At 37.5% G+C, this 23327-nt stretch overlaps 1 protein-coding gene and 1 long non-coding RNA gene across 9 annotated transcripts in view; one reads left to right on the forward strand and one right to left on the reverse strand.

Annotated features, from left to right (window-relative positions):
- Nucleotides 1–3782: 3782 nt before the first annotated feature.
- LOC136252140 (uncharacterized) overlaps nt 3783–23327 on the reverse strand; it is a 30835-nt gene continuing 11290 nt past the window's right edge. The window contains exons 1-7 of one of the 2 annotated variants that reach the window (XM_066044529.1): nt 21856–21915; nt 21235–21261; nt 12299–12559; nt 9650–9727; nt 9375–9479; nt 4278–4415; nt 3783–4220 (exon numbers count right to left, since the gene is read on the reverse strand). In XM_066044529.1, coding sequence (XP_065900601.1) covers nt 3931–4220; nt 4278–4415; nt 9375–9479; nt 9650–9727; nt 12299–12559; nt 21235–21261; nt 21856–21862 — 906 coding nt within the window. In that variant the 5' untranslated portion in view covers nt 21863–21915 and the 3' untranslated portion in view covers nt 3783–3930. Of the gene's footprint in view, nt 4221–4277; nt 4416–9374; nt 9480–9649; nt 9728–12298; nt 12560–21234; nt 21262–21855; nt 21916–23327 lie in introns of those variants that run through there. The other variant, XM_066044530.1, reaches the window with a different exon arrangement.
- LOC136252141 (uncharacterized) lies at nt 4860–7724 on the forward strand. 7 transcript variants are annotated; one of them, XR_010699367.1, is made up of 8 exons: nt 4860–5105; nt 6467–6579; nt 6651–6844; nt 6921–7013; nt 7070–7267; nt 7313–7348; nt 7402–7459; nt 7513–7724. It is a non-coding gene; the product is annotated as an uncharacterized lncRNA (long non-coding RNA). The 7 variants fall into 7 exon arrangements; XR_010699368.1 differs by having other exon boundaries at nt 6770–6844; XR_010699370.1 differs by having other exon boundaries at nt 6522–6579.

The raw sequence follows: 23327 nt of genomic DNA on the forward strand, positions 1-23327 counted from the left end.
GTTATTCTCTTCAGAGTGTTGGTTACTCTCCATGGGGTGTTAAATCCTCCCTACACTGGGAACTCTCAGAGTGGTGGTTACTCTTTATTTTTAACAGTGTACTGTAACCGTGCAGATACTCAGCCTCTCTATTTTTCTGTGCTATAAGGCTATAATAAGCTGCAAATGTGCGTGTATAAGTGCTGCTGCTATGGCTAAAATCGAGGCTAAAAGATTCTTTTCCAGGTCTTCTAAAACAGTAGTTGTTATGCTTTAAGTATAATCAACCCTAATCAACATGGCTATAGACCTGGTTTTTCCTGCAATACCCAACTAATGTTACTTGTAGATAACATCTTAAAAGCAATGGTTCTCACTATCAGGTTGACCTGGTACTGCTTGACTTTTCTAAAACATTTGATACAGTTGCTCATAATAAATTACGACTTAAATTTGCCAATTATGGTATATGGTCTAACATTCACAAGTGGACTTCTACCTGGCTCACCTACAGAACACAAAGAGCCTTAGTCGAAGGTTGCACATGCATCTAGCACAAAGAAAGTATTGTCTGGTGTCCCCCAGGGCACTGTCCTTGGACCCCTAATGTTCTTACTATACATTAATGGCATAAATACTAACATTACCGTTTTATGCTGATGATTATGTGTTATATAGAGTAATTAAATCACCTCAAGACCGTCTTCTCTTACAACAAGACCTCAACCGCCATCTTGTCCAGTGGACATATATATACCTGGCAGATGGAGCTAAACACTGGGAAATATGTATCAATTACATATACCAGATCACCTGCTTCAACCATATCTCAGAGCATGCCTTAGAAATTGTGGACCAGCACGACTACCTAAGCGTTAATAGACTACACAGTTCTATGGCATGGTCTTATCATATCCAACTGAAGAACAATAAAGCAACTAAAGTTCTTAACCTTATCAAGCATACGTTACACAGGTGCCCTATAAAGAAGTCAAAGAATCAGCTTAGTAGGACTATAGTGCTTGAATATGCTGAAATTATATGGGACCCCCACCAAAAATATCTAATTGATAATTATAGAGAAGACCCAATGAAGGAAAGCAAGATGCGTAAGCAATGTTTCAGGCATTAAATTGGTCTACTCTAGAACAGCATCGTTATAACAGTAGGCTTACTATGTTTTATATATAATCTTGTAAACACAATCAATGTACCACCTCACTACAGTCCACTTACCTCTGCTTACAACACCTGCCAATTCCATCCTCTCCACTTTGCAGTGCCATGTTCATCCACAAAATATTATCAGATGAGTTTTTTCCCTAAGACCATCCAAGATTGGAACAAATTACCCCCACCGAATTATTGAATCTGATCCACTCAATGAATTTTCTGATTATTTTCACTGACACCCAAGGATGGACCTAGCTACTTATTATTTTATGTATATTAATTGTGTCATATTTGGGTAGCTACCTATTTAGTTAGTGTACATTCTTGTACTGGAACTGTCATGTGATGTTTCAGCTCCCTGCAGGGATACTATCAGTAACAAGCTTCCTATCCCAGTCACAAATCGATCAATCAATCTATAAAGCACTGCACCACTAAGCAGTAAACAATCTGCTGTGTAATTATATTAGCCATCTTAACAACTCACCAAAATGCGAAGTAAACCGGACAAGCCTTTGTGGGAGCATGCAATAAAATGTTTGTGGTAGCTAATTGTCTGGGTGGTGTAATAGGAGGTAGAAATGTGCTTTTAATAGCAACTCTGTTTTCCATACTAAGAATCATATCAGAACACACTAGCTACTTGTCACATCAGTATAATACTGTAATTTATTAGCATTCACTGAAAAATAAAGAAATTTATATATGCAGCTGCAGTGAATGTAGAATCAGTGTCAGCTCTTTAAGGTACAGATAAATGGATATTGTTACAATTAGCTAATATGCCAGTCATAACTAACTATGACCACTTCATTATAGTATCATGATAGAGTATCGTATTGAACAGTTTATTGATGGTAATACATGATACACAAAATTCACTGTATGATCGCAGAACACTTATCTAATAGTTACCATATATAGTATGTTCACGTTGAGCTTAATCCTGAAAAACAGCTAAAAATTGAAAGTGGATTTTTTCTCAGCAGAGTTAACATTTCAGCCAACCAGATGATTATTGATAACAGCAAAGGTGTCAACAACAGACACATGCGGTTTGGCTCAAACATTTGAACAAAAATATTTTAAAATATTTTTAGCGGGTCAAGCAGTACTACAAATGAGCCAAATTTCAAGATCGTGTGTAATTGCATCCATGAGTTATTAAATGTTTTTGAGGGTTCAGCTCAACGTGAACGTACTATAGAGAATGGACAAATGTCAGTATTCACAATCACAGCATAGTTGATCATATACAAATCAAGCAATAGAGCAAATGGCGTATTTATAAGTGAGTTGCAGAGCTCTGGGTCTAGATAACTAGCTAAGCTTTAATATGTGACTGTAGTAGCTACATTATTAGGGAATTCATCAATTCATCTGTGGCTGTGTAGCATATATAGCTCATGTAGCTGGAGCATGCATACCATGCATAGATAGCATTTTTATCAAGTTTACAGTTGATACAATTACAAACGGAAGGTCAGCTGATGATGTATTACCACAAATTACTTCATTGGTGCTACTGTTTGTTTACAGCTACCAATTTATTTTTGTCAGCAATCGTCAGAACAAAGTTAACAAAATATCATTTAAACAGAGACATTACATCTATACAATAGAAACCAAAATGTCTAAGAATTTTAATTTGTTACCTTGTAGTAACTACTAAATACTTCTTGATGGCCTCAATTGACATTCAGAAAATAAGGACCAATGCATGAAACTGATAAGTTTGATAACAGTCCCACTTTATTGCTGGCACAAAATCACACCCTCATGCTGAAACTACCAACAGATTATGTATTTCATCAGTATAACAAATACATACTTTTAATGTCTTCAATAGCTTTCCAATCACCATTGCTTTTTCTCCAGGCTGTAGGTTGTGCACAAGGAAAGTCAGTATTCTAAAGCCCCCAATGGAATCACTGAGGGAGACAACACCACCATGTTGGTTAACCAGTTCTGGATTGACTTCAATTATTTCTAGTATGACAGCTGAAAAAGCTTCATTAATCTCCCACATTGTAATATCACTAACTTTCAAACCAGTACTTATGTAACATTGATGTGTAAGTTGGATCAACATTTTCCCACTGTACTATAATAATGCAAATGTCTCTATAAAAGTAGCTATATACATGTGGGATAGGTACATATATATGTGTAGCTAGATGTGCATATCAATGTATGTTCTTTAGGTTGTGAATACAACCATCAAACAACAAGTTATCTATATAGATATATACTAAGGCACAATAATTATTGTGCATTGCTATCCAAGTTAATTTTGACTTGCATGAATTGTATGGATACAAAATAAAACAATGTATGCATATCAAGGTATCCTTCAAATTTCTTGATAGCTGTGCATGTGGAAGTCATGTCCTCCACAGCAACAAACTAGTTGTGTGTCAAGCTGCACCCAAAGTTAAGTTTGTATTTGTACAGCCCTAGTGTAAGTAAAAAATATTAGATCCTTATGTTGTTGTAAAACTATAAGGCAATAAAATAATGGTTACTTTACATTGAAATGGGGAGACCTTGATAATCAGGTTTCCTGCACTTAGTTTAACTATTATTTGATGTTCCTACAGTATGTAAGCAACTACAGAACATCTTCAAACTCAGGAAATATAAAGAAAAGTAAGAAAATATGAAAATACAAAGACTCAAACAGCAATAGTATCCCTATATAATTGCATCATGTATCAAAATATAGCTATATCTAAGAGTTGGAATACCTAGTTCCATACTATTGATGTCAACATGTCACTATAGTTGAGCCACTTCTTTCAAAATCTCTTTCCTTGCTTTTGCAAGCTTTTTAACTTTCTCAATTGCACCCAGTAGTGTTGCCCAGGTTTTGGGACCAGCACGTTCCCCGTTATTTGTTGATAGCCAGTCTTCAAAAAGTCCTTTGCAACTTTCTTCTGGATCTTTTTTGTGTTTTGCTTCTATACCATTTACAGTGGTAATCTTATAGTACAAAGCAAAAGCAACATCTCTCCAGTGTGCGTAAACCCTTGGAACCACAATTTGACGCAGATCAATGACTTCCGGTTCTGTAAGATCACCAGTTAAATTGATTTACTACTTTCATGCATTTAATGCTGACTCACCAGAATTAACAATGGTATCCTGTAGCTGCTTGCCTGATTCAGTACTCTCAGATTTTTTCATCCTTTTAGCTCCTCCCTTCTTGGATTGTTTCCTCTTCCTTCCACTATTAGTTGCTACTGGTTCATCAGTTGTATCATCTGTAGATGATTTACAGATATAGTTGATATGAAAGCATTGGACATTTGGTTATATACAACGCTGGACAAGCAATGATTGTCCTAATATACACATGCCCTGCACTGTACAGTGTATATAAGCTGGATAACAGCATTGTTGCAATACTTCAGTGGATATTTACTAGGGTAGGTGTGGAGGTTCAGGCTTAAATTCATGAAATAAACATTCAGTTTTTTCAGTTTTCAATTTTTTACCAGCCGCTTTATGGTGTTGAATTTGTGATATATTATGGTTATAGACATTCATTTATCACAACTTACCCAGATCACAGCTATTGGAATGAGTGTTCATATTATTACTGACTTTCTATATCAGCACTTAACAGCCAACACAGTGCAACTGGAAGCATATACAGATATATACAAAACAGTCATTTTCAGACGTATACGGAGAATATACAGACAAATACAGAGACGGAGCAAGATGGCAGGCCAGTGTATAGCTTGCCAATGAACGAAGTTACATATACGTGAACGCCTTCTTCTGTTCACATAATTGTGGTCAAGACTGACTGCATTGTGTGAAACGTCGTCAGGGGCGAATCGCTATTGTGACAAAGAACCAGCCGCAGCTACTGATTGACTCAGTGACGCTTGAGTGGCAGTATGGTGCAGCCGAAGCACAGATGGTAGAAATGTCTGATGTTTCGAGTGAGTACTAGTTTGTATGTACAAATATAACAGCAGTTAGCCGCCGTCCTTGTTGAGCTACCAGCGGCCCAACGGGAAGGAAGAACTGGTTTTGCCCACTCTTGCCGGTAACTCAGGTGCCCTTGTTCGCTTGTCCCTTTTATTCTTTTAGTCAATGGGTCGGAAAAGAGAATGAACAACGGATGAAAAATCATGCGGCTAGCTACACTCAGGAAGAAAAGAAAATTTTTGGGTAACATGCTGCCACAAACAGTGTCATGTAGCTACAGTCTCGGTGGACATGGAACAGACTTAGCTAAATGCTACAGATCGTATGTTAGTTATAATTATTTTCAGTTTGTATGAATTTGGTTAGACAATATGAATTCCTAGCCACTCTTTACAAACTTTAGCCAGAGAGATTCTTTGTGATGTACGAAATATCAGCATCATGTTATTAGTAAATTTGATTCAAGGTGCAAACGTTAGCAGATTCTTGATGGTAGATATTTAGTAGTGACCCAAAACCGCTTCACATACAGTAGTAAAACATCTGTTTCTTTGCTGACCCAATGACAAAACAGTGCTCTGGCTATAGACTAGTTGCTCACTGCCAATCCATATATGGCAGCATACTTCATCTGCTGTCTGAAGAGAAAGTGGCATGGCCACAACAGACTAGTAGAGTCAATCCAATGGTCCCAGCATAGAATCTGGGCTGGCCTGATTTCTGTGGTCCTGGAACGGAGGTGTAAAACTCTGAGTGGGTCAATGAAGGTGAATCCATGGCAGAATTAAATTTTGTTGAGTCAGTCTGGCAATGCTTATCCCTTCAAAAAGAACAACAGAAGCTTTTACACACGCAGTAGTACGCACAGGATTGCTTGAGTGTGGGATTGTAAGGGGTCATTCTTTACACGTACTCATAAAACTGTCAACACGTTTTACTTACCAGTTCTACTTGTCTGGTCTCTTGTGTGGGAATTCTGTGGGATGCTTTGCATCTGTGGGAGCTGGTGCAATGTATTGAGAGACCCATCTGTATCAGATGAGTCCTATACAAATATTAATTATTGTGATATTCCTGTAGTGTGCTTTTTTAAATCTCTGTACCATGTTATTATAAAGTGCCCAGCTAGTTATTAATATAATAACTACGGTTACAGACAAAAGTGTAACTGTTGCATCTTTGTCTCATCTCTCTTGGGTGTGATGCATGTGACTGGCCTAGCCCAAGCCCAAGACAACATGTGGCCATATATACCCCTTAGCTTTGTGAGCTAATAGTATTAGCAAGAATAAGTAATAATTTACTGTAGGTATTGGTATGAATTTTACTTGTGTATACCATGTCCTGTGTACAATATCCTCTACTTATATAGCTGCATGTGGGTCTCAAGAATGCCAAATGATGACACAGGCAATTTTAACTCTTAGGAAGGACGTTGGTGAGCTGTGAAGTCAGATGACCAACATGAAAGGGAAAGTCCATGCAGTGAGCCATTACCAATCAGTGTTATAATTATCACAATTTTTTAATTTACAACAACTTCATAAATATTATAGGTTTTTTGACTGTTATATTCAATTACTTGCTAACGAATTTACTCAAGATGAGAGAGAAAGCTGATGACTATTCAGTTTCTTAAGTTGTAATTTTGTCATATCTCTAATTCTGTTCACAGAGCAGCACATCGACACTATGACACCAGCGTTTACAGTGTCAACCATGAAGGAGTGAATGAACAGTTAAAAAAGAGGTGCACATAAACTACAGATAGTCAGATACTGTAATATGCAAGCTACATTATGTTGACTGCATATGTCCTTTCATAGAACAATTACATGCAAGACATGGACCTACGAGAAGAGGGACAATGAAAGTAATCAGGTGTTACATGTCCTACTAACCACTGTGGAGATCTGACAGTGTGTGTATATGTGTACCCTATAATAATTGGTGACTGTGCACTTATGCAATATAGACTTTGGACTGCCTACATTTTTGAAATGCTGGAACATTGAATAAAGCATTGAAGGAAAGTGGATATTGTCTACTCCTTTGTAAACTCTGTATGATGTACCTGCTTGGGTGATTCAGTAAGTTATTTGTGCTGCATTAACCCTGTGTTTCTAGCAATCTTGAATCTTCAAGGTGCACAAGTGCTGAATATCACAGCGTGGTACGTGGCATGCAAGATACGGGTCACATGTATGTTTTTATATAGAGCACTCCAAGAGCAGTTAGTTTGAGAGATACCGATGTGAGTAGAGTTATACTGTATGGTTTTGCTATTTTTTATCTCATGCACTACAGCAGTCCCATCAATGACTCCACAAGTTCAGTGCACCCACCCACCTTGAAACTGGCATTGGTAAGTATATTTACAACATGCGAAGTATGAACATTAATGTTAACTATTTGCAGATGAAGAAATAATGTGATTGTCCTCAGTATGAAGAAAGCAAGGATTGGGTTGTGGGTTCTTGCTACACAGCTCAGTGATGATCAGGCAGAACAATTATAACTGAAAACTCATTGACTATGAGGTTGTTTTACCTTTTTTTTTTCAGTTTCATTATTGTACAACTGTACTTTGTTTTGGCTCACGTGAAATAGCAACAATAAATCGAAAGCGACGTCATTAATTGGGTATTTCGGAAGGGATATGGGCCGTCTGAGGGCAAGGCGTGGGTCTAGCAGATGCGTATACAGCCATATAGAGGATAGTATGCAGCGGTATTGAGGTATGTGTGACTCTGTGTGGGTCTATAATACGATTGTACTCGTGACCAGTTTCGGGACAGACTGATCTAGAGTAGCTCACCTAATATCGGACGGGCTCCAATATCGGACGCCATTTCTCCTAAACTGCAATGAACATTCAAACATTCTGCACATCTCCAAGTAGGCCAATGCTTCATCAACTTGTGTACCAAGTTTCAGATCTCTCGGGTTCTTGGTCTCGGTACAGCAGTCTTTTGAAGACAAGTCCAAATTATACGGAAAATCGGAAAAAACGCTCAATTCAAGGACAGCCATTGTTTGCAGATCACACTTGCATTAAATCAAAAATTGCATACTTTCAGATTGTAGGGTTACTCATTTGCTTTCTAAATATGTATGGTTTATTTCATTTAAAGTATTGTACTGTTGAGTTATAGACCAAAGAAAAGAGGCTGTCACTGGAGCAATAATCGCCCTAACTCAAAATTGTAATCAATGCTTTGAAAATATTTTAAAGTGGATAATTGCATACAATTAATCATTTACAAGTTGTCAAACAACTTTTCTAATAAATTCACTGTCCCCCAGACTTAAAGTATTACAGGAATACCAAAACCTTCTAATAGAGCAGTCAAATACCCTAATATAACAGTCACCAATTTTTTGCAAACAGGTGGTGTAAATCAATTCTACATAATGCTGATATACTTAAAATGTGGTTCTATGTATATTTTGTTTTAGAATTTTAGGATTTCAGCTGAAATGATTGACTTTTTATGTTAGAGTGTTTGACAGCTATATTACATATTTTGCTATTTCTGCAGTCAAGTCTGCAGTATTTTATGTCTTTATAGTGTTGGATTTGCAGGAACTAGTGTTTAACAACTTTCAGTACATAATCGAAAACAATCATCCACCTTGTATGCATTTTCAAACTATTTTTTTCTGATTTTGAGCAAAAATAGCTATGGCGATTATTGCTCCAGTGACAGCCTCTTTTCTTTGGTCTATAACTCATCAGTACAATACTTTAAATGAAATAAGCCATACATATTTAGAAAGTACATGAGTAGCCCTACAATCTGAATGTATGCGACTTTTGATTTAATGCAAGTGTGATCTGCAAACAATGGCTGTCCTTGAATTGAGCGTTTTTTCCGATTTTACGTATTATTCGGACTGGTCTTCAAAAGGTTGCTGTACCGCGACCAAGAAACCGAGAGATCTGAAACTTGGTACACAAGTTTATGAAGCATTGGCCTACCTGGAGATGTGCAGAATGTTTGAATATTTACTGTAGTTTAGGAGAAATAGCGTCCGATATTGGAGCCCGTCCGATATCAGGTGAGTTCCTCTATACGTTTGGGTTGACGCTACACGTATGTAATCAGTCTTTGTTTATATACGTGTTGTAGACGCTGCTATACTGATCAGTCTATGCCTCTCGTTGCGCTGTGCAAGAAGGCAGTATAGTAGTTTTAGTTAGCTATACCCTAAGTCTCTGGATTTCAGTTGTTGTGCAATAACCATCATTCATCTGTAACTCAATGTGTAATACTAACCCAATTCAATACTGTCTGATCTCTTTGTCCTTTTAGCTCCTCCCTTCTTGGATTGTGTCCTCTTCTTTTCTCCTGCAGTGGCTGCTGGTTCAGAAGCTGAATTATCTGTGAGTGAATAATAATAATCTAGCTATATTGGTTGCATACGTAAGCAAGGATTGCTTGCGTATGTATGCATCTTACTGTTTGGCTTGAGGATATAAAAAAATATGGGTTTTAGACATACATGTCAGCAAACCAAGTATTACAATTAATTTACAATTAATTTGTCTCACCACGTTTTAAATTTGTTTCTAAATGATCCTTTGGTACTTCTATCTGTTGTGGAGGCTGTGAGGGTGGTACATCTAGCACTGCATAGAGAAAACACTTAGTAATAAACAATTATTCAAATATGTATGCAACCATAAATCCATGTTTTATAATTTGTTACTTTGGAAACACTACAAAGTGACCAGATCTGCAAAAAAGGTTTTATAACATGTACAGTATTATACTATTAGTACTATTGTTTGGTGTTTTTAAGCTGATAGGTTAGAAGCATGAGCAGGGGCTGATCTAGGATTTTTTCAAAGTAATGAATCTGATGAATCTGAGTGATGAATCTGAGTGTTTTTAGCAGTTAGAATTGTTTATATCCTTAAATTTTACTTTTACATTAAATCAAGACTGACTGCAATATGCATTGAGTATAGCTATCATGCATGCATGATAATTTATTTATTTGTAGCTACCAAGCATTTAGATATAGAGATATAGCTAGCTATTATTTTTATTATTGTTAAGATTTTACAGCACAAGTGTGAAGGTCTGTAGGACTCCTGGTCCTACAGCCTGTTAAAGTTGTTACAGAATAGGCCTATTACAGAAAGTATGTTTGAAAAAGTGGAGAAAGGAGAAAAAATCCATGACTGGACCTGGGCAGCCTCAAACCTGCAGCCATCTGATAAACACCCAAACGCTTACAGGAGTCTGCCAAGCAGTCATGATGTATTCTCCTTGTTAATGTCAAGTATTTGTGTCCATAGGAACCTTAGAGAGTGACTTTATTTTTTGCAAAGTATCCCAAGTGGACATTATTGTATTTATTAAGACTATATACCATAATGCATCAGCTTCTCTTAGCCATACTCTAATCAGCTAAATCTATGATACAGAAACATATATAGCTAAGTAGTAGTGGTGTTGAACGTCACAATTGTTAGTGTGCATGCTCCTTAACCTAGTGACACTAACCACCACCAATAAAGTGTACTAAAAGGCAGAATGTAGTGAAGAGTACTAGTAGCCATAGGTGGCAGAGAGGGGAATATCTCACTGAAATTATCCTTCTTGGAGTGGGGCTGAAAACCGTGATAAAGATCGATATACTCTAATAGAACAGTCAAATACTCTAATAAAGCAGTCAAGGCCTTCATAAAAACAAGTTCCTAAAAATAGCTTTAAAAATAAGAAAAAAGTTGCCTACAGCAGGAATCAAACCAGGTACCTCTTCTTACTTTAAGAGGTGGCGTCTTACCACTGTATCAAGTGTTTCCAGGTGGCTATAGGCTGTTTGTACTGCTTATCAATGCTATTATGTTCATTAACCCTGTAATCAACAGCTAAAAGCTTTGCCAAAAGTTTTTAACTGGCAAATAGCCTGTTTTAAATAGTTTTGACTAAAGTTGCTGTTTTAGTTAAAATGCTTTAAATTGTACCTATAAAGTTGCTATAAATTAATTTTGGTGAACTTTGAGACATTGTGAAAGCTAAAATGGCTACAGCTTCTGAAGGGTGCAGCCCCCCAGACCCCTGCTGCCAGAGACTTTATACTCCAGTCAGCCCCCCCTCATATCAAGTACTTCTTCCACAACTGCTTAGCTAGTCCACTGGCAATCCTTAGCAAAGTGCAACTATATTTGCATTTATGGGCTTCTGAATTTGCTGTTTGATAGTCAACTTATTTTCTAGATCTGCCGGGTTATGAAGACTGAACTATAACTAGCTACAAATTCCAGCATGTTAACCCACAGCATGGGGTCATATCTGATACAGATTTTACATTCATATATAGACAAAAGTGGGTGAATATGCTATATCGCTGCCTTATGAGATGACAAATTACCTAAAGACTACAGTTTGCTTAATAACTGAGTTGGTAGCTACATTTTATACTGAAGCTGATAACTCTAACCAATTAAACCAACTAACACTTTTTGAATCATATAATTCATTTCAAAATAAAACCACACTAATCAACTCTTATAGCCATAGTGGAAATCACTGGTAATTATCTGAATAATACAAAACCCACAATTAAAACTTTTGTAACTGGAGATTCAACCCACAATCAAAACCTGTTTTTGAAAAACTCTTGAGGAAAAGGACACTATATTCTTCTGGAGCGGAGTTGAACAATAGGTACAGTTACATAGACATTATTTGTGCTAGTAGTGATGTATAGTTCCTAAAGTAAGTCTACTTTTGATACACATAGAAGATTTAGGGTTTTATTGGCCCGAGTATTGGCCAAGTACTAACTGTATATGTACAAATTTTTGAGGTATATAATTTTTGCGGTTGCTTGGCTGTCCACAAAATTTTCATTCCCAAAATTAACAATTATTAGGGTTAGCTCTATCCTTTCTAATAGGTAACATCAGTGAAAAAGATGTGATTCTTGAAATAAAACTGTGAAAATACTGAAATTTGTTGATTCGTGCAAATTATGTACCTCAAAAATTTGTACCTATATATATACATATTATGGCTAAATACATTTGAAGGGCATGTGAAAACTGTACATGTAGGCACATAGCTACAGGTCCAGCCATTTGAGCTGAATAACAATAGTAATATCACTGTATATAGTGGTCGACATAATTATTATAGTATACAAGTTCTATTAATTTCTCCAACCCCAGATTCTCATTATAGCTTACTTGATGACAACTTAGGAAGGCCAAGATACTCTCGGTTAGCATTAGTAATGGAAAGCTCAAGCTTGTGCCAGGTTGCCTTTGTATCCATCTGTAGCCATTTTTGCAGTGCCTCTCTAAAACATTCCCTTTTTTTTGTATTATCAGCATCTATTACTTTAAGTACTGCAGGTAACAATCCCAACTGAGTGCCAATGTCCTTCCATTGTGTACAGTACTCAGTCAGTATTTGGCCAAGGTCTCTCATGTCAGGCCTCTGGTCATCTGTTGACAACAATGGATAATAATGTAGCATTAATAAAATTATTTTTTGGGATTAAAGTGGTATCAGGAGCCCATAAGCGTTGCAAGGTGTTTGTGTCTTGTGGTGCTTTTGAGCTCCTGGTGGTATCCTTAGTGATCACCAGCTAAAGAAATCTATAACAGATTTCAATAATCAAGAGAAAGAATGAACTTGCATCTTGAATGTGTGTTAATGTGTATTGCAACAAAGAGCTATGGTGTATACTAACACAGTAGTTGTATATAGCTGGTCTCCGTCTGCTACACTTATAATACAAATATGTGTTAACTAGTGCATGGTACAGTATGTATATGAGCATGAACGGCATAGCATATACATGGATGTGACATGGTACATGTTATATATTCAACTTCTACAAACGCAATTAACCATGATTGCATTTATACAGTTGTTACCACCCACAGCACTTAATACAATAGTACTTCATATAATATATAATGATGTTGCACATTTAGAAGCTTATTACATGGTCACTGGTCAAATAAACAGCCAGAAGGAAAGGGGAGCAATTGAAGGATACCTAAAAAACGTATTGTAGTGTTGCCAACATTGGAATAATTACTGTATGATGCTTCATATGCCTTAACACACACATGCACGCATACACGCACATGCACATAATGTACACACTCACAAACACGTACACGCACACTCAACACACAGTATAACATTGGCTTGACTCTCATATTATGCAATTCAAAACACTCAAACTGCCCCTCACTAGCATATTTCAATTTAGTGATGGCAAATAAGCAATATTGCACTCCTTAGATGGCCACTCCAAAATTTCCTATCCCCATCATGTCTAATATAAGTACCAATGTCATTAGCAGTTGTCATTACAATTAATAAAAAGAATTTGCTATACATGTTCCACCATATGGAAAGTTTTCTATGATTACAGTATCATTATATAGCCCACAATTTGGCTACTTCATGTCTCGGAAATCCACTCAGCTCAATATAATATACTTCAATAACAAAAGCAGTTACCGTATTTACTTGGTTAAATGTCACAGCATTTATAATACATAGTAGTTCAAAAAATTAATTCAGTGACTATTTTACTCGATACTCGAAAACGATGCTTATGCAAAATCAATTGTGCCAAATTAGTGCGGCTACTACTGAAGATATGGCATTTAACCAAGGAAGGTAACCTCCCTCCATCCTCATTGATTGTAAAATCATCTGGATAGGAAACTACATTCTCAATTGGAGTGGCCTTACAGTTGAGATGACCGTTTTTCATGTGCATAGCCAGGGGAAGGGAGGAGGGGGATGGATGGTTCGGACAAACCTCCATTTCAGAGGCAGAAAGTTTTCAATTAAAAGTTACGCCAAACTTACAGCCTTGGAGCTCTTTGGTAGCTAATTGCACACTGGTGCGGCTCTGTCACATCACATTACTGCAGTGGCAGATCTAGAAGGGTTTTGGTAGTTTTGACAAAAACCCATTTTCAGAATTTCATTTTTAAGAGTGATGCTGGCTGAGTAAGCCATTCTTCTGTTGTAAATAGCTCTTTATCATAGCAGTAACATTTATAATATATATAACTTACAGAATGTCTTCTTTTTCATCTGAGTCTGAGGTAAACTAAACAGTAGCTCATCTGCTCACTTGGTAATTATTTTTCAGGTGCTTTTTTGGCGTGAGTTCAAAATGAGAAAACAAAAGAGAAGAGACTCTGATGAGAATTTAAAGCAAGAAAACCATTCAGTATTTTTCTTTGATAAAAGAGCAAGAGCAAGTAAGGATGTCTAAATGATAGCACAATAGTGTAGCTACATAGCTATACTAAGGTTATAGCTTATATACACCCCTTTCAAAAATCCTAGATCCGCCACTGTACTGTAATGCCAGAATCATATCGATAAACAAGTATTGCACATGATGTGGTGGAAATGCTGAAGGGCTGTAGGTTGAGAAACATAAGGCAGCAGCTGTGATAAACTTGAGTGGTCATATTATAAATGTGTCAGGTTAGCACAAACTGTGTATATTTACATGATGAATGTTTTGTTTATTTGCCACATGATGCAGGCACATGAAGTACAAGCCAAGTCTGAAATTACTGACCATCATCAGGAGGACCTGCCAAGAATAATTGCTTTGGAAGAACGTTTACCAACTAAGGGACTCAAGTGTGGATGTGCTAGGAAGTTGAAGTTGGCTGTCAATAATTATGTTGTCTGGAAGTGAAGATTAGTTAGTATTACAATAGGTAATCTTCACTTCCAGACAAAATAATTATTGACAGCCAACTTCAACTTCCTAGCACACGAGAGGCATCCACACTTGATATAGTTTCTATAAGCTACATAAACTACAGTGTTAGATGCACAAACAGCACCTTTTAATGTTACCACCTAAGGGCACATTAAATCATGGTGTAGCTATAGTATGCATCATTTTTGTTTAAACATGGTGCAGGGGAAGCACCCAGGCCTTCCCCCAAAGACATTCCACTTCAAATCTGAAACAATCCTGGTTACTAGACCCTATTTTATTATAGCATTATATTCATAGCGTTGGAATTGATATAGTTTTAGCATCAACTTTAAGCCATTTTCAGGCCTTTAAAGTTTAAATTAAAATCCTGGGGTTGCAAACTCAGGCCCATGCCCTTCAGAAATTCTAATACCAAAAATATTCATTCTGTGTCCCCCTGCAAGTATGTTTGGCCAGAGTCTAGAATTTCCACTGTTTGCATTTTAGTTAGGTAAGTAATTAATCAGAGGTGGGGTAAAACCGGGATGGGAACAGGGATGGGGACGGGGACAATAGGGGTAAAACCAGGACGGGGGTGGGGAAAATAAGGGTAAAATAGGGATGGGGACAGGGTCGGGGATGGCCAACAAGAGTAAAACCGGGACGGGGACAACCAAGGGCATTAGGGACCACAGACGGAAGGGCTCATCTACTGTGTACTTAGCTACTAAAGCTATTAGCTTTATGAATTAGCTAGCTGGTTAGATAGCTATGTGCATCTTGTTAGAGTATCATGTATAGTGATCATAAGCAATTTTCTCTGAACAGGTTTTTTTTTTTTTTTTTTTTTACTTGAACAGATTATAAAACTAAGCAAAGAATATCAAGTATAGCTTTGAGGTAACCTTTAAACTACCATTTAAGGTTTGAGAGATTTTTACGTCCTTAGCTAGTGCATGGCTTAGCTAAGAAAAAATCAAGTAGCTTTCGTGGGTAACCTTTGAACTAATGTATAAGGTTAGAGAGATTTTGACGTCCTCAGCTAGCTGTAAACCCAGACCTCACACTAAGGACTCATGAGTGGTTTTCAAATGGATTGTAGGGAAGAGCAAATCATTTCGCACTCAGATTGTAAACTACTTTCTAGCAATTTGAATGTAGCTCTGGACTATAGCCAAGTTGTAAATTACAGTACTTGGAGGATGCTGACACAACATATAAGGAGTAGTTACATCAACACTTTGGATACTAATCCTCCTAAAGGAGGGATAGTGTTTCTTTATGATCTAGGCTTAGATGAAGCACAGTGAGAATTAAGTAAAGAAGAAGAAACTAAGGCAAGTGGAATTATTTAGCTAAAAGTGCATGATTTACTCATATGCGCCTGTATACTACTGCTATGCAATTCAATTGGCATGTGTTCAAATTCATTTCATATGTATACATCAACACTCAATGGCAGAATCCATGATGGGTCATTTGGGGCAAATTGAGCCAGCCATACTGCCAATTGAAATGAATTGCCAATTGCAAATTGAGCCAGCCATGGGTCATTTGAGCCAGCCATACTTCTGATTAAAATACTAACTTTATGCCAGGCCAAGATCAGTTTAGCTATAAAACTCATGAAATATGCATATTGTACTAGCATTTATTACAAATTCACTCAGAACTAAAGCAAACTACTGTAATGTCAAACTAGCCGTGAAAGTGTTACCCAGCACCTTCGTGCATACTAAGTGCCTCTAAAAATAATTATCCTGTTGCTATTATTCAAGCCTTTTAACATTTCACAACCATCTGCAAAGGCCAAAATGGCAAAAATTAACAGTTAGACACTTCTAAGGGGTGATTATTTGCTGCTTCAAAAATGTACCAACTAGCTAACAAGAGAATTTGAATCTCCCAACCACCTACAACTTAGCCTGTTTGTGCCCCTCCCTTTTCCAGCTCCTGGGTCTGCCCCTGACACTATGCTGTATGTTATTATATTTGAGCACTACATGTACGTGTACAAAAGTAACAACTTTTTTTGGCTGTTCTTCATTATAATTAGCTATAGGCCCAACTTTGTATGGATATTATAAATTATGCACAAGATTTTAGCTAATCATCCTGGATATCAAAATGTTTGTCCTTATTTTTTATTAAATAGTTGTAAATATGCTATAATATATATATATATATATTAGTTTTCTGTTTATATCCAAATACGCTATATTTATTAGTTTTCTGTTTAAATCCACAGGTATTTTCAGCATACAATGAGTCTGCCAGAGTGGAGCTGAACTATCATGTTGCAATTGCTACCTGCACATTCGTTCAGTTAGCTCTTGCTTATCACACATCAGTCCAGTGCTTTAACACTGATTATGCAGATGCTATTACAGCAGTACTACTAATTGCAGCTTGTATGGATGAACACCTAGACCTGGCCAAAATTAAATGGGACAATTAAACTGCTGCAAAAATGTCATGCATGATTTCCTTTCTTTGAAAGAAGCCAATGATAAAATGTTTGATCTTTATCAGCCTGAGATAGGTGAAGTACACTTAAACTTCATTGTTTTTGTTTGACTCCTTGGATTGATGGATCATATTTCCCATCCCAGGCCATGTCATGGTTTTTGTAGAACTGGATTCCCAAGCAAGCCACCTCAAAAAGCACAATATATTATCACTGATCAAATTGATGCTACTGTCTGTACAGCAAACAGTGTAAGGGATCAGTTTTATGCATGCAAATGTACGTAAATCAAAAGTTTTGTCATTCCTGTTACCAATAAAAGTCCATGGGTAATTCTGATCAGCATAGAATCAACCAGCCTCGAATAAATCAATAATTTGTCATTGTCACTTATCATTATGATCAGCATTATTGGCTTGGTGGTTGCACCATCAATACTGGAGGACATTGTGTCTCTATCATGATGTGGCATGGACGGCCAGTCCCTACTATTGTGATGGTATGAAGTCAACAAAACAACAGTGATTTGTGAAACATTCCTCTATCATGGCCACAAAGTTGAAAACTTCAACTGGTTCATATGCTTATACCTTTGTAGAGAAGGTAATTGAATAAGTGTTTTGCATGCCACAAATTGTTATATAGCTACATTTATGATTTCTCTTAGCAATTTTTTATTATGCTATTGGTACTGAGCTACATTTGTAACTCATGATTTTGGTGTCTTGTATATAGCTAATCCTATATTTTTAGTGTTTATTATGTCATCATTGTCTTATCAGTATAGCTAGTGGCAATCTTATATTACACATATCATACACTATGATAGTAGTGTATAGTAGGGACCACAAAGGAGTAGGCGTGGCCCAAGAAATAATATCACCCAAAAAAACAGTCTCAATTTCCCCTAACGATGATCAGGCAATATTGGTTAGGTGAAACTAAGCCCAAACAAGCTTTGCTATGGAATTTTAAAATAATTTAGTTAACGGAATTTTCTATTGAATGAGTAAGTAACTGACTGACTGATGCCTTCAGACAAGCGTAACGCGATAACAGCTAAAGCTATGGGCTTGATTTTTTCACTGTTCCACGTCGCTTCATCCCGACAGGTGCCTTTTGGCATACCGCAGTACGTACAATGCATTCTTCATGGACTTACCAGTGTCCTCCTTTGTGTCCCATTCATCTTTGCTGACAGCGAAAAGTGTCAATTTGGTGATAGCACGTGATGGCTTCCCTTCACGTAACGGAAATCGTCCGTATTTTTCATAGTGGCTATTTGATAGCAGAGGTGCTTGTCAAACAGTTCTTGATTCATACTGTTGTGTAATGGGTTGAACACAGTCAACAACGAAGCGTAATGGATACTTCACTTTTCATATGATAATTGATATAACTGGGGTGCACGGCTTCATTTCTTTCGGAATGCGTCTCTGTGTGCAGAGGTGCTTTTCGAACAGTTCTTGATTTGAAAATGCTGCGTAATGGGTTGAATATAGCTGACAACGAAGTGTAATGGATACTTCACTCTTCAGACGACAATTGGGGTGCGTGGCTCCATTTCAGATGCGGTATGCGTGGGTTCACCAGTCATAATAATTATTTACAAAAAAAAGTTAACAAACAAGTACAAAGAAAAATTTGGAATTTTCAACTTGAGTAGGGGCCATAGCACATCGATAAAAAGTACTGAAACAAGCTGGAGTAGTGCACGATATCCAATCACAGTAAAACAATAAGAAGTGTTATATCCCTACTGTGCATTTCCATTATATATGGTATCTTGAGCACAGTAGGAAATAACATGTATACTTCTTATTGTTTTAATATCGTGCACTACTCCAGCTTGTTTCAGTACTTTTTATCAATGTGCTATGGTTCCTACTCTAGTTGAAAATTCCAAATTTTTCTTTGTACTTGTAACTATATAAAGCTCCTCCATGCTGGAAGTATATCAGCCTCCCTGGCCACTGAGCCACATTTAATTTAAACACCATCATGCAATATGATGAACAAAGGAAATTAAGTATCATATAATTGCAGAACCTTGCACAGCGAGTAACTATAAATGTAATGTGCACAAAAATCAATAAGCAAAATCATACACAAAAGAGCTAAGAGCTATACTTGAAAATCCATGTGTATGGATCCTGCGACCACATGCATATCTGACCAACTTGAGTCAGCTGTGAGAATGGCAAGGAAAGCAAACACACTAAGTATAAAGCTAAAAATTACACTAGCAGGGGCGGATCCAGACTTATAGAAAGGGGGGGTCAAAAATGAACTGAAGCACTACATTGTCTCTGGTTTGATAAGATGAGACCAATAAAAAAAAAAAAAAGGTCACAGCCAGCTGACAATAGCTGTCTACCTCACCAACTAGTCTCGCATGCCAGACAGTTTGTGTGGGGGCAGTAAATAAACCGTCTGGTCACTGTTGCACACTTTCCGTGAACTCACTGGAATGCAATTAGATTACATCACGGTATTGTTTTGCACCAAGGATGATGTAAGAATTGTTCCAATCACCTCTGTGAGCAGACTAAGACGATAATTGCACTAGTAATGTCCTGATGACATATTCGAAACATTGCTGAAAGTCTTCCTCGACATTTTCACCATTTCACAAATCCGTATTAAACCATAATCCTTCTTATACCTACGCTTTTAAGAGCCCTGTACTAGGGAAACAAAGATCCTAAGCCCATGGCATTATTAAACTTTCGAAAAAGTAATCTGTAGCTGAGATTCAGTTCTTTATTACACTAAGAATTTGAATTATTAGTGTTTGTTTTCGTCAGAGTCCGCAAAGCGATCTGATTGACTCTGCCAACATTCCGGCAGTGGTCCCGGAATATGTGCAACAGTTACCAGACGGTTTGTTTGCCGCCCCCACACAAACCCGGTGTCTGGCACGTGAGACTACACACCAACCACGCATTTATAGCTGATAAAGTACATAAAAATCCTTAAATTGCTCACTACACACTTTATTAGAGTGACTGCTCTATTAGAGTATCTCGATTTGGTATACTAAAAATTTTTGGAAGATCAAGAGCCCCCTTTGACCCCCCCCCCCCCCCCCCCCCTGTATCCGCCCCTGAGCTAACATACAAACTTTATTGACTTCAAATCTGATCACGATATGTTTTATACTCAGTCTGACAGCGGAATGCTGTGCTGACCTTGCAGCTTAGTATTAGTATTAAATTATGGACAATGTACAATCATTACAGGTAACTTAATAATAGGCCGAGGGCCTTTTAGTCTGTCCATATCCAATTTGATGCCAGTAATTATCTAAATTGTTCTTAAACTTGAAGACAATAAAGCCACCAATTAGATTTTTTTTTTCCTAATTAAACATCGCCAGTTCTCTATTTGTGATGGGCAGCTAGGGATATAACTTCTGTGATACTTGCTGTCCCCGTCCCGCACCCGATTAATTAAGCACACGGGGAAAACCATGAAAAATCCCCTTGCATCATGATCAGTGGTGCGTAGCAACTAAATGTATTCACTAGTCCAGGTACCGATACTGCGGTTCTAAGAGACCTTGTGCGACAACAAAACAAGCGAAAATCACGTGCACAAGTTTTCGTCCAATCAAATCAAATCCTTTTTGAAGTTCAAACTATAATTATCGCACGTGACGTTTTGTTGTCGCCCAAGGTCTCTTAGAACTGCAGTATAACTATAGCTAACCGATAGCCGGTCACTACATGTACGTCATGTCGACAGCATGTATAGTTACAATAGAGTGGTACACAGGTAATGATCGGATTGAGCCGCACAGATACGCCCATATTTAAAGGGCGTGGTTGAGCTTACTCAGCACTTCAAGGCTTCAATCATCACGTTATCACTTCGATAGCAACTGATAGAGCTAAAGCTATTAGCTAGTTACCCGCGAATACTAATCGTTTATCTGTAAACTAACAATTACTTACAAGGCATCCCAAGTCTGACCACGCCATCCGCCCAGGCACTGATCCAGAAATAAATGAAGGTGGGTGGCTACCCAGCCTAGCCCAGATTTTAAGTTGAGAGTTCTGAATGTCTTATTATTTACATCAGGAAGAGCTGACACTGTTATTGTTTGGCTTGTACAGTGAAGCGCATGCACAGTAGCATGTGCACTGTGCTCTTATGCACATATAATGTCTGATCATGAGTTAACACTAATGGTTAAAACAATACATCTGTAACACCTGCATGTGTACATACTACACGTACATTCCTCTCTTTTGCATGTGATATGTAGGAGTCACTAGGAGATGATAGCTTAGGTTTGCTCCATTAAATAACTTAATGTGAACTCAGTATATCATCTCCTACTGATCACATGCTCCTGCTGGTATAAACATTCCTGCTACCATCTACTGTAAGATTATAGCCAGCTAGCATTGGAATCTGATGCAATGCAGGGATTTAGTTTATATTGATATAACGAAAGAGTGTTCATGATCAGTAATATTCGGCAATATTAAATAATGCAAATCTGAGTGACTGCAAGGCCATGCATGGTGGGTGGCTGGCCACCCCATCCACCCCCTCTGGATCAGTCCCTGCCGCCATCGTCGATACGTTTTTCAGTAGTTATATTATAGTAACAATAGGCGCTAACAGGGACACCTTTGTCATGATCACGTGCATACTGTAATATCTCATGTATGATGTATCCGCCCGATTCACATTCTCAACGGCTATATATTTTTGATATTAAGTGTTGCATGAAGGCTGCTATTTATAGGCGTACTGTACCTTAGTTTGCAGGTTCACTAGGCTAGATCTTCTGAGTGATTTTCAGCAGTTTATCAAAATAGCCTTCTCACAGGTCCCTACTGAGTAGGATAGCACTTAATATAAAAAAAAAACTTGCAGCTAACTACCATAAAAAGACAATTATCAGTGTTCAATGACAACAGAGTTGTTCATATGTGACTGCAGAAAAGAGGTCTTATAGTCATTCCAAATTTCCATGTTTGAAAAGTCATAACTCATCATGTGTTTAACTCATTGTCTTATAATTACATCCAGAAATAGTGCTATATTAGGAATATAAAGTGACCAAATTTTAGACTGGTATCATACGCACAAGTCAAGTTATGGATCAAGTACATGCAATTGGAAAAGCTATAAGACCCCTTTTCGCATATCCAGCCACATATACAAATCAAGCAACAGTGTAAATAGCATTTGTAAGTGAGTCCCAGAGCTCTGGGGGGTATAGATGACTAGCTAAGCTTTATTATGCGGCTGTGGTATAGCTACATTATTAGGGAATTCATCTGTGACTGTAGCATAGCTTAGAGCATACATATTGATATTTACATTAAAGTTTACAGTTGCAAAAAATTAATACAATTACAAATGGAAGGTCAGTTGATGATGTATTGCCACTAAAGACCTCATTGGTGATAGTACTGTTAGCTTACAACTACCAGGTTTTTGTCAGCAATCATCAGAACAAAGTTATTTAAGCGGAGATATATACTAGGCTTGCGTCGATTATGCTGACATAATTTTTGGCATAATACATAGGGGTTGAAAAACATAAAGCATAATGATGGCATAATGGAGCATAATTAGGAGCACAATGGGCTAATTTCTGCCACACCATAAGTATAACTTCTGCTATAACAGTCACAAAAATAGGGAGGAGGATGGTGGTAGGTATGTCACAGCTAATAGGGAGGATGGTGCGAGACTTGATGTGGTAGCCCGGGACTTTTGGGGCCCGAACAGGCAGCGTGCGTTTTTTTGACATTAGGGTGTTTAACCCATTTGCAAGCTCCTATTCGCTGTCTCCTTTGTCCTGGTGCTGTGTTACCAATGAGCAAGAAAAAAGGCATGCTTATGATGAGAGAGTGAGACAGATTGAGAGGGCATGTTTTTCTCCTCTGGTGTTTTTAGCTAGTGGTGGCATGGGGCCAACTGCTTCCACAGTTTACTAGAAGTTAGCTTCTATGTTGGCAGACAAATGGGATATGAACTATAGTAAATGCTTGTTTTGGCTGAGATGTAGGCTTTGCTTCTCACT

The sequence above is a fragment of the Dysidea avara genome, chromosome 4, assembly GCF_963678975.1.
Source record: "Dysidea avara chromosome 4, odDysAvar1.4, whole genome shotgun sequence".
Classification (NCBI taxonomy): Eukaryota; Metazoa; Porifera; class Demospongiae; order Dictyoceratida; family Dysideidae; genus Dysidea; species Dysidea avara.